The 17,960-nt window shown below is 31.4% G+C and overlaps 3 protein-coding genes across 3 annotated transcripts; 1 reads left to right on the plus strand and 2 right to left on the minus strand.

Annotated features, from left to right (window-relative positions):
* Positions 1 to 581: 581 nt before the first annotated feature.
* On the minus strand, positions 582 to 9,394 carry LOC133325841 (putative aminopeptidase W07G4.4). Its single transcript, XM_061534561.1, has 5 exons — positions 9,329 to 9,394; positions 3,524 to 3,896; positions 3,319 to 3,460; positions 1,300 to 1,640; positions 582 to 1,232 (listed from the first exon to the last, which is right to left on the minus strand). Exons 1-5 carry the CDS (start codon positions 9,340 to 9,342, stop codon positions 582 to 584), a joined length of 1,521 nt encoding a protein of 506 aa, XP_061390545.1. The 5' UTR covers positions 9,343 to 9,394.
* Positions 9,395 to 13,211: 3,817 nt separating this feature from the next.
* Positions 13,212 to 14,245, minus strand: LOC133325838 (protein BCCIP homolog). Its single transcript, XM_061534557.1, has 3 exons — positions 14,105 to 14,245; positions 13,915 to 14,041; positions 13,212 to 13,846 (listed from the first exon to the last, which is right to left on the minus strand). The coding sequence occupies exons 1-3, from the start codon at positions 14,228 to 14,230 to the stop codon at positions 13,212 to 13,214; spliced, it is 888 nt and encodes a 295-aa protein (XP_061390541.1). The 5' UTR covers positions 14,231 to 14,245.
* A 1,038-nt stretch (positions 14,246 to 15,283) lies between these two features.
* Positions 15,284 to 15,646, plus strand: LOC133325837 (COX assembly mitochondrial protein 2 homolog). Its single transcript, XM_061534556.1, has 2 exons — positions 15,284 to 15,364; positions 15,464 to 15,646. The coding sequence occupies exons 1-2, from the start codon at positions 15,284 to 15,286 to the stop codon at positions 15,626 to 15,628; spliced, it is 246 nt and encodes an 81-aa protein (XP_061390540.1). The 3' UTR covers positions 15,629 to 15,646.
* The last annotated feature ends 2,314 nt before the right edge of the window (positions 15,647 to 17,960 follow it).

The following is a 17,960-nucleotide window of genomic DNA, read 5'->3' on the forward strand; positions in this document are numbered from 1 at the left end:
CTCGAACCATTCGTGAAAAAATTATGAAAATCGGTTAAGTAGTCGCTGAGTTATTTGCATTTGAATTGAATGCTGTTCCCAAATATACCTACCGGTCGGTGCTGGTCGCCTATTACCTGAAAACGAAAAACCTCACAAAAATTGATGTTTTAAAAAGGGACATTTTCATTCATGATGGTTGGGCAAAGAAAAAAATATTTCCATTTTTATAAAACCGATTTTTGTGTGTATTTTCATTTTGAGGGAATAGGCGCCCAGAACAGAACAGTAAGTATATGTCGGTTGAATGACATGATTGAAAATCGCACTGCCAAGGCTGAAAAATGCCGGTCGTTATAGTATAATAAATTCTAAAGCATACTTTCAGGCGCTTCTTTTATTCTCTATCCCCAAACTATATGCTACATTTTTTAAATAAAACACATTTTGTGGTTATAGTGATGTTTGTTTTATTTATTTTAAAACAGTAATACTTAAAAAATACAAAAAAAAGGATAGCAAAAAAAAAAGAAAACAATACAATTTACCAAAATTGTAGTAAAAAACACATTATTTCATTCAAATCCCATAAAAGATCAAGTTTAAGATAAATGGGCCTTTGCCAATGCAATAATAGGAGCAGCTGTTGGCATCTTTGGATGTTCACCAGCACTGCCGGCAATATCCAAATGGGTATATTTCAATGGTTTCTCAGCATCCAAACCATGCTTATCCAATCCAGTCGTCTGCATAAGGAAGGCAGCTGGTACTTGATGACCACGTGGCGTACGAGTCGATGGTATATTGTTGCACTGCAATATATCTTCACCAATAACTTTGCCGTTATTAAAATCGAAATCATCTTGACGTATAACTGAAACTTCAAATGGTTCACCGAATGAGGTGCCAATATCTTGCAATTTACGTGCATGATCGGCGGCACGGGCAACACTGTTATCCATAATGATGGAATAACCCTCACCAGCCGAAACAAAAGCATGGCCGGTCAATGTAGCAATTGTGAAGAGATGTGGATCAGGCAAATTTTCCGAAACAGCAATTTCCTTCATACGACACAAGGCATCAGCCATACACATACGTCCTTCGGCATCAGTGTTACCGACGCGTACGCGTACACCAGCTCTGGATGTGATAACCTCATCGGAAACATAGCATTCTTCACCGACAGAATTGCGGACCATACACAGGGCAGCAATGACATGGACATCAGCTGGTTTTTGTTCCTTGACAATCTGAAAAAACACACAAAAAATTGATGATTTCTATAGTAATTTGTTGGATTAAAATTTATCTACTAACCTGCATGAAACCAGCAACAGCTGCTGCACCACACTTATCACGTGACATACCAGCCATAATGCCACCAGCTTTGATGTCAGCACCGCCAGTATCATAAGTAACACCCTTACCGACCAACATCAAGGTCTTCTTGGCAGGTTGTGGTGGCAAATATTCAAGGAAGATAATACGTCCCTGATGACGTTTCACCGAGTTGGCAGCACGATTAACGGCAGCAAATAGCGGATATTCCTTGGTAATTGTATCGACATCACTAATAACCGTTACCTTGAGACCATCGAATAATTTTGTTACATATTCTTCAACACGTGGTGGAGCCATACGTTCGGGATCGCCAACACCTAATGGAAAGTAAAAAATTGGATAATTAAATGTTTAATAGTAGAAATAGAAATGAAGGTAAATTAAAATATTCAATAAAATTTATATTAGTTTGTATATCGAGTTCCTGGTATATAGATTGCACTCTTGAGGAAATCTATCCTACAATAAATTTAAAGTTTTTCTTATGTTAGCATTTGTTAAGACGACGACTCTCTGTAGTCCTTGAATGATTTAAAAAATGTCGATCTCTGATACTCTTAAAAATGTGATTTTAAAACTCGAAGTTCTCTGGTACTCCTTGAAAAATAAGATTTAAAAAATGTAGGCTCTCTGGTACTCCTTAAAAATGTGATTTAAAACTCGAAGCTCTCTGGTACTCCTTGAAAAATATGATTTAAAAAAAGTAGGCTCTCTGGTACTCCTTAAAAATGTAATTTAAAACTCGAAGCTCTCTGGTACTCTTTGAAAAATGTGATTTAAAAAATGAAATGAAAAATGTGATTTAAAATATCTAAGACCGCTAATACTCTTTGAAAAATATTAGTTAAGTCTAGCTCTCTGGTACTCTTTGAAAAATATTTGCTAAATCTACAACTCCTACACTCCCTGATACTCATTGAAAATATTATTTTAAAAATCTACCCTCTATAATACTCATAGAAAAATAGGAATAAAAGTCTAAGGAGTATAATCCTTAAAATATATGATTTGAAAAATCTACGCTCTCCTCCTTGAAAAATAGTAATTAAAAAATCTACGCTATCTGATACTCCTTGAAAAATACGATTTAAAAAATAAAAGCTCTCTCATACGCCGATAATTTTAGCTGTCAGGCCCATAATATGGGGGTCTTCACAAAATGTATACAAATGTGTTTGGAAAATGCGACTATGGAAATGCCTAAAATGGCGAGAGTCCTTTGTATGAGGGGTATGTAAAAACATCAAGAAATAACAGTCACTTTAGTTGGAAAAATGCGCCTGCCATGCGCTGGTCCCATATATGGGGGACCTATGGACCTACATCGAATATTTTCTGCAAGGATATTTTTTCAATTTACAGCCACTTTGATTAAAAAATGTGAGTGAAACCTTCAAAACGCCGTAAATGAGGCAGTTATATGAGTCTATGTCAAAATATTAACTTATATTGTAAAGTGTTAGCGAAGGAGGTTTTATACCCTAAAGAGTCAGGAATGAGGAATAGTAGTCACTTCGTTTGAAAAATAAGGCAAAATAGTTGAAATCTAGGAGCAAAATTTCAAAACTAAATATCAACAGACAGCAAAAATGGTTAAACTGACATACATTTTTTGCTCTAATCAAGAATATAAAAATATTTTATATATGACGAATATTTCGAGGTGTTTGCAAATGGTATGCCAAATTTAATTATTTACCAGAATGACAAAAATAATATAATGGAGAGTATAATAAGTGAACGTTAAAATTCTTACTGGATCTGGAAGAGGGGGCATTTAAGAATGGTTCAATATAAGAAATTTCGTAACTTTAAATTGGTCTTGGTTCTCGCTGTTCCTGTCGATATTCTTCTAAACACAATAATCAATCCACAATGTGTAAAATATTTTATAACCTAAATTATATAGCATACTTTTAGGATCTAGTTTTGAGAAGAGTTGCTTTTAACCTGTTCTCAGTTTGTAAATATTACACCCTATAACATAATACTTACCAATATCACGAGCTACATATCGGCCAGATTCCAAAACCAAGGCTTCCTTAACAATTTCTTCTGCTTTGGGGCTTGAAATCAAAACAGATAAATTTTCAATGCGTTTACTTTTGTCTGGTACATCTTCACGTAATTGAATGGGCTGGAAGAATAAAAAAGGATGTTATAAAAAAATGCATTTAACAACAATCAATCTACAACTTACCACATAAAGTTCTTCCAAAGCACCCAAAACGGTACATAATTCAACATTTCTAAACTTTTTACTTTCGGGTATCAGCAGCAAGGGAGATTTGAAACCAGCCTTTATGGCTCTCTGCAGTGATTTTGCAGCAGCCTGTTGATAGGTACGCACATCATGATAATCGCTCAATTCTGGTACAGGTGAATAGACCACTGGTAAATTTAATTTTTGCGATTTAAAGCATGAAACCACACTGTCGAATGCCTTATCGAATGAACGGAATTCATTGAATTGTTCAACCAATTCCGTGGGAATTTGACGGTCAATGATGCAGAGAACATCACAGCCAGATTTTTGTATCATCTTAGCCACTTGGACTGTGCATGGTATTAATCTGTGAAAGGATGAAGTGGAGGAAATTAGTTTATTAAAAATAATGTATATATATAGCAATTTAAGAATATTGGCGGGATTAATGTTACTTGGTTATCTTCCATTTCACTTATCACATGTTCTAGTTCTAAGTATTTTACACTTTTCTTTTTTTGCCTATTAAACAACATAAACAACAAAAGCCGGCGTTTTAGACTTTAGATAAGCTATCAGCAGTTGACAATTTATAATATTATACACGATTGTCATAGATTAGAGTTATCAGATCTTAAAATAAAAATATACCTATATGTATATTGTATATAATAAACAGAAAAAATAACCAAAAACCAACAGATTTCACTGCAGAACCATATAAAAGCGAATTGCAATACTAAAAATAAAATGCAATGCAATTGTGGCGTTATCTTGTTTTGATTTTTATATCCAATGCAATAAATATTGTAGTTCGGAGTATTTCATTTTTCAATTAAACGAAAACATATTTCCAACAAATGAAAGTTGAACGACCAACAACTGATAGCAGTAAAGAATTATTTTAGTACAAACAAACATTATTGATAACAACTAAAATACGCCTCAATATCAATTGGAAATTTTGAACAAATGAGCGGATTCATGAATTGTTTGAATTAGTTAAAACTATTATTTATGAACTATTACAAATAAAATAGAAATAATAAAAAAAAATTTAACTACATTAATTTACAATGTTGTATCAAAGCAAAACAAAGCTGTAAATATGTTTTATATTGTATGTAATGTCATAAATTTCTGTTGGTTATCTTATTTATTGTTTAAGAAAATTAAATATGTCGATACAATCGCTAACACCCGATGGGAAGGCATGATAATGAAAGAGTAGTACTTCATAATCTGTTATAAATTCCGTTGACGTATTTGGAGAGATACTAAAGATATTTTTTATTACAATATTTTTTTTAATCATAATAGATTTTACAATTTTTTATACCCTACACAACTATATTGGATTGAGTTCGGCTTCTGAAATATATTTCCCAAAATCGTTTATTGTTTTTTTATTAAAAGTACAAATATGAATTATCGGGGCTCCAGGAAACGATATACAGCCAGAATAACTAGTTAAATATTGATAGCTGTATTTAAACTAAGCGAGATCTCTAAAAATAAGTTCTAAAAGATTCGTACAGACATGGTTGAAAAATTGTATCCACTTTTCATGAATCCATTGTTGACGACTGAAGCTAAAATCTTTAAATTTGTGGTGATGGTCACTCTTTGTCCAAAGTTGTCAGATAAGGCTGGAAATGCACGAAAAGTACTAAATGTGGTACCATATGTACTAAATGATACTATATTTGATACATTTTTTAGGTTTATCAATAGAGCTGGAACACTGACATTTGGAGTTAGGATCATTGTTGAGGTGTAGGATTGGGATATGTAGGAAGTTTTGTGGATTTTGGTGAACCGATGGAGTTGGGATCTTGAAATTTAAAGTTAGGATCACTGTTGGGGTACAGGCTTTGGCTATGTAGGAATTTTTGGAAATTTATACAAAATGGTACTAAATTTGGTACAATTATATTTAAGTGAAACGATCGGAATACTGAAATTGGGAAATATAATTTCTATTGGATTTGTGTGAAGCAAATTTGGTAAAATTAAGATTTGGGTGAACCTATATAGGTCGAATCATGAAATTTGGAATTAGTTTTGGAAATAAGTATTACAAGAGTGCGAAAGGTAATAAGTGGTACCAAAATGAGTATAGAGATAAATTTGGTATTCGATTTGTTTATTCGTTGCAACGAAAACGCCATCTGGCCAATAAATATCGCAACATATCAACAAAATATAAACCAGTACTTCGTATTATAAAATGCATCCTAAACAAACTTCAAACCAAATTCAATTGTATCTTAAAGCTATATAGATCATATATTACTAAAATATATGGATGGAATTGAATTATTATCAATAAGGGAAATTACCCATTACTAATGAAGGCAAAAAAATATTATATAAATAGATGGTACTTGTTGGAAAAAAAATTATTGTTTTAAATAAAGGGAAATTACCTAATACCAATGAAAAACAAATACATATAAATCTCTCTCCATTTTTAATTATGGGAAATTACCTACTTATAATAACAAAGAATTGCATATAAAACTATGTAAAATAACCCACAGTTTATATAATAAATAAAGATGAACTGCGTAAATACGCATTTACATATATATTTTTATTTATTATTATAAACATGCAAATGATTGATTAAATTGCTTCTTTTTATATTGCCATTAATTTATTTTATTACCATATTCAGTTATTACGTTGATGGGTTCGATGTTGTTGTTGCCATTCATTTACAAAATGTAAACAAAACTAACCTTGACTTTAAATAAGGAAATATGAGTACTGTCCAATACAGTCTGGGGCTATACAAAAGAACTTGGGCAAAGAAGAAATAAAATACAAAAAGAAAGCAAATTGTTTGTAACAAGATACGCCGCCGCCAAGTAGAAATACTATAAAATGTATTTATGAATTAAATTGTTCGCAGCTATAGTATAAACATGACTTGCAACTGCGCTTTGATCAATTAATTCGGCACGCTTTTGTAGTTTATTTAATTATACGACAAACAAATTTATTTGTGGGGAATTAATTACAATTAATTTAAAAGAGATTTTTTATTTATATTATAAATTATACGATTGCACTAATATGCCTAAAAATACTCTAAGTAATAAAATTAAAGAACCTATATATCTGAGATGTAGATAAAGTAGTAAGATCTTTTAAGCTAACTGCTTGTAATGGAAGGGAAATTTATATTCATAGAAAAGTAGGTGACATTCTTCTTGAATGCAGATGACAGAGCAAATTTATATGGTATTTTATAATTTAATTTCACATTTAATTACGAATCATTAAATGTGTAATGCACATTTGCATTTGGTTAACTGACCAAAAAGGTATTGATAGCAAAAATTTAAATAGGCACACAATTATTATTTATTTGTTGCTTAAATAAATTTGCTTAAGAACTAAATTTGCCTCAGCTATAATTTAATTTACAAATGCGCTTAGACCAATTAATTCGACACGTTTTTGATCTTTATATATTATATCAAAACCAAATTGAATTCATATGCCATTAAAGCGAATTAATTTAATAATGTGAATTAATTTTAATAATTTTCAAAAAATATTAAACAATTATCATACGTATGACAAAAATAAGAAATTATTTTATGGCTGTTAATTGTTCATAATTAATTTCTCTGTAAATGAAAAAATACATAATATGTATATAAAGCAGATAAAACAATGTAGGATATGCTAGCTAATTGCTAGTGAGGAAAGGTGGATCTCAATCGTTTTAAAAGTAGAACGAATTTAAGTGGTAAAAATAATATATAAAAAGTCAAAATGCCCGAATTATCCTACACCAAAAGAAAACAACGATACGTATGTTATGCCAAACTTTTATATACCTATTAAAAAAACCTAAAATGCCGATAGCATATAAATTGTGTGCAGGGAGGACCTTCAAATTCATCTAGGACCTTCAAAATACCGAAAATGGGACGAGAAGTTTATACATGAACAACAAATTTTTAAAATTTCCGCAAAACGGTAATTCTGAAGAATTACAAAAAAGATTATTAAAATAAATATAATAAGGCGGAGTATCGCACATTTCCTGGATATGTGTTTTTCATCCTCCAAAAACACGAAATGCCTCGGTTGGACAAGGTGGTTAAATAATTAAAACGGTGAGTATGATCAAAAGAGTGTCTCAACAGCCAGCCATGGGTTAAATTACCTAATGTAACCCAGGAAAAGTCAAATATATAATAGCTATATGAAGAAAAAATTGTTTTCAATATATATATATATATAAGTTATACTTAAAAGGAGAATCTGTCGCGTAGCCATTGCAGCAAGTCTTAAATCCCCGGTCGAACGACTGCCTCCTATAAAATCTATAGTATTTAACTGAAAATTCGACCGTATTTCCATTTAAATATAAATATATAATAGTTGGCAGTCGTTTGACCGGGGATTAAAGACGTGCTGCAATGGCTTCGCGAGAGAATCTCCTTTTAAATATAACAATTTTTGTGAGTGGCGGCCCATCCAAGGATTTAGGTATAAGATGCCAATACGGGATATGCCACAGAATTTTTAATCAAATATTATGAACTTCATCGATAAAAATAATTACATTTTTAAATCAACACTTCAACCCTTTTAAATTCATGTCCATATTGCATTAGTGAATTTTAAAAAGTATGGGGAAAGCATACGTTTTCTCACTGAACTTTGGAGGTTCATATATCATAAATGAATTTCAGCATGAAATATATAGCGTTGTAATCAGGATCCAAGAACTACTTATAGTAAAAAGTATGGGAAAAGTATAAGTTTTCCAGCTGAACTTTGGAGGTTCACATCTAAGGCAATATGAATTTCAGCAAGAAATATATAGCGTTGTTATCAGGGTCCAAGAACTACGTATAGTAAAAATTTCATAACAGGTATTCGACCTCGGCATTTATTTTAATTTATACTAATTTAAATTAATTCAAACCAATTTAAAGTATTCAGATTTTTACATGTCTAATTAAAATTAAAAATAAAGCATAGATACCTCCTCCCCTAAGTTCAACACCATTAGTCCTATTATTTGTATTTAAACTGAAAAAAGAGGCAAGAAGCAATAAATAGCTTCTGGGGAGAATATCTCAACAAAAAACTAAGGGAACTGATGAGTATCAGTGGCGAGATCCGAAACTATAGTCTTCCCTGCCTTACCCCTCGGCGGACAATGCCATACTTTCACCACTAATAAATAGTTGTTGTTTTTTTATAAAAACAACAAACTGGGATTCAGCCTGACTATTTTGCAAAAAAACAAAATAAAAATTCCTATCATTAAATACGGAAAGTAAAACGACGTTACTTAACGTAAGTTAATTTTTGTGTGGTATTATTAATTGTAACGTGCCCTGTTCCAATTTAAATTAATAGTTAAACATTTTCAAGGAAAATATTTGTTTATTTAGTGGTTAACTTAATATACCACTTTTTTGTCTAAAAAACGCCAAAAATACACTGTTGAGGCCATAAGTCCCCGTCCCATCTTAATAAACATTATAAATTCACAAATCTTTCAAGAATATATATTACAATAATTAACATTCCAATATTTTGTTTTGACCAACAAGTATTCGTATTTATTTTTAACAATTCCAGCTACGTTTGCACTGATGTTATTCTAAGTCTCGTGTTTCTATAAAAAAAGCAAATATCTCTGCTCTAACAACAAACAAAACGACGAAATTGGGGTTAGCAAGAGAACACAATTTGTTTTTACTTGTTTGTAAATTATATAAACTTTTTTGGTAAGAGAGAAATATTTGTATATATACTTACTTGTCCAGTCCCATTTTTGAGAGGGTTTTGAAGAAGAATTTTCACTTGATCTTTACAATGCAACCGTAACCGTATGAGCACAGACCACAATGTGTTCCGAACAAGCCAATAACTCGAAAGTAACTGAATGAATCTAATGGCAACAGCAACTGGAAGTGAAATTGCAGTGATGTGAATTTTTTTCTTTCGCCTGCTTATATGTATGAATGTCGTCGGCTAGCTGGCCTGCTGACTGACTGACAGCAAAACGTACGAACGAAAGAAGAACAACAACTAATCTCGATACGCGTTATAGTAGTAGCTGCTGCTTATCACCTACTTTGCCAAGTGTTCCAAAACAATGGCCAATACGCTGCCTTTATACTAGGATAGTTGTAAGTTACTGATAACACTTGTAATGCAATGCTAATGACAGTCAGGCCAGTGAGTAATTTCTTTGTTGAAGCACAGAAGAAAAAATAAACAATAAGAATAAATTACAAATAGACGAATGATTGTTTGCTGTTGGTATCTTTTGTTTGGCAAACACGTTATAAATAAATGCTACAACAAACACACACATATGTTCATACGTTCGTGTTATGTGTGTATGCGAAAATTGCCGGTTACCGATAAAAACAAAAATCAGCTGATTTAACAGAGAATGACAAACACTAATGAACTGTTATAGTTCATCTTAAATGATGACGTATAACGTAAACGTTAATATAACAAAGAATTTATGCAAATCAGCAATATATTTTATTAATATTTAAAAAATAAATACTCAATATTTTATTTGTCTGTTTTTCATTACGAATATTCCGAATTACTTAGAATTTTTATTTCACTCTAATAAAACAATGTACTCCGATATTAGCCCTACATCGAAACTGTTATACTAATTTTGTTATAAATGTATAGTACGATACACCCACAATGTTAACATTTTGAAATGCTGTAAAAAAATAATGATGGATGAGGATTTCTTAATTTTTTATGATAAAAATAACAAATAATTATACAAACAGTAAAAAAATAACTTAATATGATACCTTACAGTCATTAACGTTTCCATATTACATCTATATTTTAAACGAATTCGAATGTTATTTATTGTTATTTCCGTGGTTATTGGCGATGATTTTTCTCATGGTGGCATGTTTTATAAAATCAATATAAGTATAATGGTATCAATTAAAATCCAAATACAGGGAAGTACGGTTATAGCGAACTAGTAGGGGCCAAGCAAATTTGTTCGTTATAGAAAAATGTCGTTATATTCAAGGTAAGGCAAAATATGGACATAGCATAGAACATATATATATATTCAGTTATTGGCCCCATACAAAAGAAACTAAACTTTACACGGAGAATGAAAAATATGATCAAGAAACAAGCTTGACTCTTTTCATGATAATCAAATCAATATTTTGGGAGTCAAATGGACTCGCATCCGCCACAGTTTGAAATTTGTTCGGCCGATATTATTCAAATGTTTATTTAAAATGAAAACACCTTTCGTATCTTAAAAACAAATGAACGGAGCAGATTAGTCGTACCGCGCCGATTACTTTCTGTGGATCTATATCGCTATTTGGGCCCTCTTGACAGACTACAGGCTAACAGCTCCTCTTCTTACTATGGCATCTTAGATTTAAAAAAAAAAAAATCAGCAGAAATGATTTGGTAGTTCTTGATTAAAGAGAAAAATCCAATATAACAAAGGTAAATGCTTAAAAAATTCTTTCAAGGGAAGCATATGGACGTGGATTTTTAATTTTTTTCGAGCATCAAAAATTAGCCACACATAGAGACCATATAGCCGAGATTTTTTAAAATTACTTATTTCATGGCCATGATTGTTAAAAAACATAAATTATTCAGAAAATAAATATAGGCGTGAATTTTTATATTTTTTTTATAAATCGCAGAAAAGTCTCAATTAAAAAAAATCAGGGATTTCATTAAGGCTTGGATTAAGGAACTACATAAAGAGGTGGATTCTTTAAAAACCGCCTATATTTGGTGGATTCTTTAAAAAAGTTTTTTTCGGGAACCACACACAGGCGTGAATTCATTAAAAAATCGGCGTTGACTTTTTACACATCGGCGTTGACTTTTTATATTATTTTTAAGGAACCACAAATATGTGTGGATTTTTTACATTTTTTTAAGGATCACAAATAGGTGTGGACTTTCTAAACTTATTTTTTTTCGGTGAAAATTCTTAGACTTTCTAAAATATTTATTTGTACATTCGGTTCGGTTGTTTAAGGTATCATCCGGCTATTCTGCTTCACTTACTGGTTATTTTATATTTCACTTCGCCAATTTTTTTTCTCAAAATTTGAGTAGTATTAGTTTATCAACTGAATTATTTGTAATTTGGCATGTTCGTTGGGAAGCAAATCGCCGTATAAGTATGGGTTCAGGTTTCCGAGTAGACTATACATACTGATGCCCCAAATATAGGTATCTTGGGCACGTTTTTTAACCGAATTGGCAATAACTTTTGGGTTTTCATCATGGTGTAGCAAATCTCCCTATCAAAAAGTATCAATCTTGATTTAGTTTTCACTTCGACAAAACACCCATTTTTTGTATTGGTTGTGTCTACAAATGTTAGGTTCTTTTCGGGTATTAAATTTTTGTGATAGGCCCAATATTATGTTACACCCTATTTTTATATAATAAAATAGTTAACCTAAGCTATTTGTTTTGGGAGCCCTTACTCTATATATTTTAAATGTTAATGATAACCATTCTATATCTCCTCAGATTAATTGACTTTAGAAGAAAACATCAAAAAATATCAATTATATTTGCAGATGTTTTCAAAATATATACATAATTAAATTACTTTAACCTATCATATTACTAATGACAACAAAATCAAAAGAAGGGAATTTACCTATAAGAATAAGAAGACATTAAAAAAATAGAAACCTATAGGTTATGTTTAACTAGCTGAGGCAGTTGCCTAAAACATTGCAAAAATGAGTTCATGAGGCATTTAAAAGTATTATATTATAAATTAAGGGACATTTCCTATTACTAATGACAACAAATGCAAATAAATCGCCTTATCCTATAGATAAAGGGAATTTACCTACATAGAATAAGAAAAAATTGCAAACAAATATAAAAATTAGGGAATTTACCTACTTAGAATAAGAAAAAAATGCAAACAAATATAAAAATTAGGGAATTTACCTACTTAGAATAAGAAAAAATTGCAAACAAATATAAAAATTATAACATGTATATTTCATATTTAACCAGTTGATGTGGTAAAAGTCTGATGTCAGACTGGTATTACAATTATACAAGACAGGGTATGTTTTGTCAACAAAGAAAAAATACACCTCTATGTTATCGCCTATACTGCCACAATAAATGAAAATGAACAAATGCCGATCTGTTCATTAGACATAAAAGATACCTACTTTGTATACATGAGTTTTGTACCATGAATTTTATTGTTGATTTATTTATTTCAAAAAAATGCAATTCGAAGCCAAAGCTTCAAATATTAAAATTTTGATTCATGTTGTGAAATGAACCCATTTGCAATTTTAAGGATGTAGCTGAATTCATTTGACATTAAACATTTATTTCTCTGCAATTTTGTTGACTATTTTGTGGGGGAGGACCCAGAAGGGGTGGACCGATATTCCCTATTATCGAATTTGATATAAGTTTTGAAGAAACATTAAGTCAATCGTGAATACAAATGCTTCATTCAGTTGTCACCAATAAAATACAAATTTTAAAATATATATTATTTTCAAATTTAGTCATTTCACTTTATTTTATTAAATCTTAAAAAATTAAAAAAATACATTTATACATATTCAAAGTATGTATATCTCACAAGTTGTTATTATCTTCCGAAGGTAATTTATTCTCCATTAATATATTTCTGTATATCGAGTATTAGTTGTGGCAAATGTTTTGCATCGAACAATACAACTTTCCGATAAGGTGTCAAATTAGCATCACCTTCTAACCAATCACCCGACATGCCCATATCACATTCATCAGCCACCGAGTATTCAAATGAATTTACTGCATTTGTGGCAATCAGTTCCTCCTCTGCATTAGTATAGGTATCTTCTTTTGGTTTACCCTTCTTCGCTTCTTTACGATAGAATTTAATGATCATTAGGAAATAGACAAAATTAAATGGCATTCCCTTTTGTTTGGCTGCGTTAATTTCCTTATATAGACTTTCCAATAGTGGTACTGATATTTGAGCTGGGATATTTATAAAACGTTCATTGATCAAATACCCTATGGGTCTAGCTTCATTGCCAAGTACATCACGGAAATGTGTAAGCACAGAATCGGGGGCATGTTTTTCAGCCTTTTGTACAATAAAGGAGCGGAATTGATCAATGCAGGGAGCATTTTTCTTGGCGGTAATATTAAGAACTGTTGTAATACCGAAAATGGTACCGTCTTCACACATATCATCAGCATCGCTTTCCATGCCATCGTCACATTGACAAATTACACTGCCAACAAAGTTTTGGGCTAAAAAGAACAAAAACCCAAGAATGTTATTATAGATTTCAAAATCCGTGTAATTTGTCCATACTCACCAATAATCATATCAGCCATTTGCATGGTATTAATATGAGCCTTAAGAAAAACTCTTTGCAATAATTGAGAAATGCCATGACAATCGGGATCAACAGGGGCCCGCCCTTCAAAATCGATTTGAACTTCCTACAGAACAATTTGAATAGTCAGTTCCTGACTTCTAGTTAATATGAATATAAATAAACAAACCTCATTTCCTGTATAGGCATCAGGATGGGGACCATTATCTTCATCATCATCACTAGATGTTTCTGAATCCGAATCACTGGGATCTTCTTCCATGGCATTCAGATTTTTACGTTTGCTGGATGACATTTTGTGGTTTTTAATTTAATAATGCACTAAAATACTTTTTAAGGGAACTCTTCCTCCCGTTTTTGTTTTTCAAACACGTTTTACAAATCAGCTGTTTGTTTATATTTTGTTTTTGATGTTGTTCGCCAGGCACGTGTAACGTGCGGTATGGTTATTGGTTACTTAAATGCAATTCGGATAATAGAAAAAATATATATACAGTGAGGGACTAAAGTGTAAATACACTACGCCCATTTAAATTATACATCATCCTACAGTAAAATTGAACATCTGAAAATAATTTCTAATTCCGCTCATATAAATACCGCTATATTTCAAAATGTCTAAGATCAAAGATCCGACACATTTTCGGCATGTTGAAAATCCTCCCTCACCAAAGTGTCCTTAAAAAATCTCCTGGCGCCCAAATTACATTGTAGGTCAATTTTTTCACACAACCCCATGTATGTTTCTCGACCGATTTAGAGTATCTTAAAATTCTATCCTTAATATATACACGAAGTTAGGTTATCGATTTAAAGCAGTTGAAGCCCTAATTACAAATTTGAGTCCCATATCTCAGGAAGTATGGACTTGTTCGATAAGAAAATTAAATTTTTATAATCAGAACTTCAAGCGCATTAAGATAATACCCATATTCCCTTAGTAAAATTTATATGCTCATAGCCGCAAGAACATTGTATCGTTTTAATCAGGGCCTCAAGGACTACCTATTGTAAAAATGTCAAAAAGATCCGCGACCGGGACCTAAACTAAACTTGTTCCTTTATTAGACATATATTTTCGTATGTAGTCACACATCTTTAAAATTATGTGGTTCACTGTATAACAATTGTAAGAAGTCTTGTCGAAAGTTACGTTTACGTTACGTCTTGCACTAATCAAATCACCGCACAACAGCTGAGCATGCTAACATTTCTGTTTATTTTACACGTTTTAGACAAATGGCTAGAAAGAAGCAGCAATTCTAAAAACATTGAAACATTTCCGAACTTTTATAGACTAGCTGCCGGTTCTAAGGCATAATAACCCTTTTGTGGACCTGAATAAAAAATGCACACAGATTTATCGCCACATCTTCATACACCACACTGCAACGAACTGATTGAGGCGTTGAAAAAGTGTCACGAAGAAGTAAGTGTTCTGAACATCTCCCCAGAGGAATTTCAATTCCTTCTTGTGTTTATATAACATTTTAGTATTTATTTATTATTTTAATTTTACTTTTTCTAGCATAAAGTCGGAAAATTTGTGGGATATTGCAATTCATTCGATAGTGCTGTTGTCAAGTGTTTGAAACAGGAACGTATAGCTCGTTCAGCTGCCAACAGAGCTAAGGCACGTGAAAGACAAGCCGAACTAAAACGTAAACTAATCGAAGAGGAACAAAACATCTAATACATCATGCATACCGATCCATTGGCCGCATATTACTTTCAACATGAACCCCAGACAATTTGTGGCCAAGAAGTTAGCGCCATAACCGATGAATATGTCGACAATTATCCCTCTGTTGTAGATCGTTTCTTTACCCGGTATTATTACATTAAGAAAAGTGGTAGCGATAAATCAGCATATCAAGTATTGTTCCATTCAAATCGTATTTGTTTGATATCATTGGCACCAGAACATCCGGCATATAGTCAAGGTATTGCTAGCCTTAATTTTGATATTGGACAAACGGATAGGGCCAAAAATACGGTGAAAGGTAAAGGAAAGAAGGGTGGTATGGTACTACAACATGATTCCACGTTGGCCCTGTTGACAACTAAATCCGGTGAAGTTTATAAAATTCCAAGTTGTGTACGCAGCAAACTTGTTGAAGTCAATACAGAAGTTTCGGATAATCCTGAAAGCTTGCTAACAGCTGAAGAGGGTGCAAATTATATAGCCATTGTACTGCCAAAACCTGAACATTGTGAAGATATTAAGGCTAGTCTTATGACTCAGGAACAATATGATGAATATAAACAGCAATTGAATGAGACACCAGCACCAGAGGTGAAAGAGTAATATTTTAACGTACATATAATAATTATATTTATAGAGTATTGTTATAAGTTGTCTTTCTTTTTTTAAATAAATACTGTAATTAGTTGTAAACATAAATACGATTTGCTATGGCATAGAATATTATTTTAGTATTAAAATATAAATAATTCAAAAATAATAGGCTACACATTTGGTGGTATTTTTGATATTGAGCGATGTTGTGTTGTATGGAACTGGAAATTTTCTGATAATTGTTGTAAAGATTTATTCTTCTACTCTGGGTTTGGACAAAAGACTACAATCACGGACCTCTAGTAGAGTGGAATATATAAAAGGAATACAGAAGACTTCACCATCCTGAATTTAAATACAATGGATTATCTTATCAACTGACTCCAAAATATTAAATTTGACATTCTCTTGGCAACACCTCGAAAAACTATCTATAGAAGGCATCGAAATAATGAAAAATGATATAAGCGCAATTTTTAATATATTTTGAATAAATATCAGAGCTATAAGCGCATTTTTTTAAAGGTTAATGTGACTATCAGGGCTACAGTATGGATTTTTTAATAATGTATTATCTAGTTTATATGCGTGGATTAAAAAAATAAAGGACTATAAGGTTTATAAGCGTGGACTTTAAAAATATCTGTCGAAGGACTATTAGTTTTATATGTCTAAAAAATATTTTGAAGGACTATCAGAGCTATAAGCGTGGATTTTTAAAGAATATTTTTGAAGGACTATCAGAGCTGTAAGCGTGGATTTTAAAGAATATTTTTGAAGGACTATCAGAGCTGTAAGCGTGGATTTTAAAGAATATTTTTGAAGGACTATCAGAGCTATAAGCGTGGATTTATAAAGAATATTTTTGAAGGACTATCAGAGCTATAAGCGTGGATTTTTAAAGAATATTTTTTGAAGGACTATCAGAGCTATAAGCGTGGATTTTTAAAGAATATTTTTTGAAGGACTATCAGAACTATAAGGGTGGATTTTTAAAGAATACTTTTTGAAGGACTATCAGAACTATAAGCGTGGATTTTTAAAGAATATTTTTATGGGCTATCAGAGGTTTAAGCGTGGATTTTTAAAGAATATTTTTTATGGGGTATAAGAGCTATAAGCGTTAATTTTTAAAGAATATTTTTTATGGGGTATAAGAGCTATAAGCGTTAATTTTTAAAGAATATTCTCTAACGCCTATGAGAGCTTCTAAGCGTTAATTTTTAAAGAATATTTTTTATAGGGTATAAGAGCTATAAGCGTTAATTTTTAAAGAATATTTTTTATGGGGTATAAGAGCTATAAACGTTAATTTTTAAAGAATATTTTTTATGGGGTATAAGAGCTATAAGCGTTAATTTTTAAAGAATATTTTTTATGGGGTATAAGAGCTATAAGCGTTAATTTTTAAAGAATATTTTTTATGGGGTATAAGAGCTATAAGCGTTAATTTTTAAAGAATATTTTTTATAGGGTATAAGAGCTATAAGCGTTAATTTTTAAAGAATATTTTTTATGGGGTATAAGAGCTATAAGCGTTAATTTTTAAAGAATATGTTTTATGGGGTATAAGAGCTATAAGCGTTAATTTTTAAAGAATATTTTTTATGGGGTGTAAGAGCTATAAACGTTAATTTTTAAAGAATATTTTTGAAGGATAGTTTTTTAAGGACTTTCAGAGCTGGTAATGTGGATTTTTCTTTAAATATTTTTAATAATGTTATAC

The sequence above is a fragment of the Musca vetustissima genome, unplaced genomic scaffold (assembly GCF_032173495.1).
Source record: "Musca vetustissima isolate MV318-11 ecotype Yass unplaced genomic scaffold, APGP_CSIRO_Mvet_v1 utg5221, whole genome shotgun sequence".
Taxonomy (NCBI): domain Eukaryota; kingdom Metazoa; phylum Arthropoda; class Insecta; order Diptera; family Muscidae; genus Musca; species Musca vetustissima.

Excerpts from the sequence above, each read along its gene's own strand:
- LOC133325841 (XM_061534561.1), bottom strand. Across the intron at positions 3,461-3,523 it reads CTTTGGAAGAACTTTATGTG|CCCATTCAATTACGTGAAGA; the intron begins GTAAGTTGTAGA and ends TTATTCTTCCAG. Across the intron at positions 1,233-1,299 it reads CTGTTGCTGGTTTCATGCAG|ATTGTCAAGGAACAAAAACC; the intron begins GTTAGTAGATAA and ends GTGTTTTTTCAG.
- LOC133325837 (XM_061534556.1), top strand. The coding sequence starts at position 15,284 with ATGCACACAGATTTATCGCCACATCTTCATACACCACACTGCAACGAA. Across the intron at positions 15,365-15,463 it reads TGAAAAAGTGTCACGAAGAA|CATAAAGTCGGAAAATTTGT; the intron begins GTAAGTGTTCTG and ends TACTTTTTCTAG.
- LOC133325838 (XM_061534557.1), bottom strand. The coding sequence starts at position 14,230 with ATGTCATCCAGCAAACGTAAAAATCTGAATGCCATGGAAGAAGATCCC. Across the intron at positions 14,042-14,104 it reads ATGCCTATACAGGAAATGAG|GAAGTTCAAATCGATTTTGA; the intron begins GTTTGTTTATTT and ends ATTGTTCTGTAG. Across the intron at positions 13,847-13,914 it reads AATGGCTGATATGATTATTG|CCCAAAACTTTGTTGGCAGT; the intron begins GTGAGTATGGAC and ends TGTTCTTTTTAG.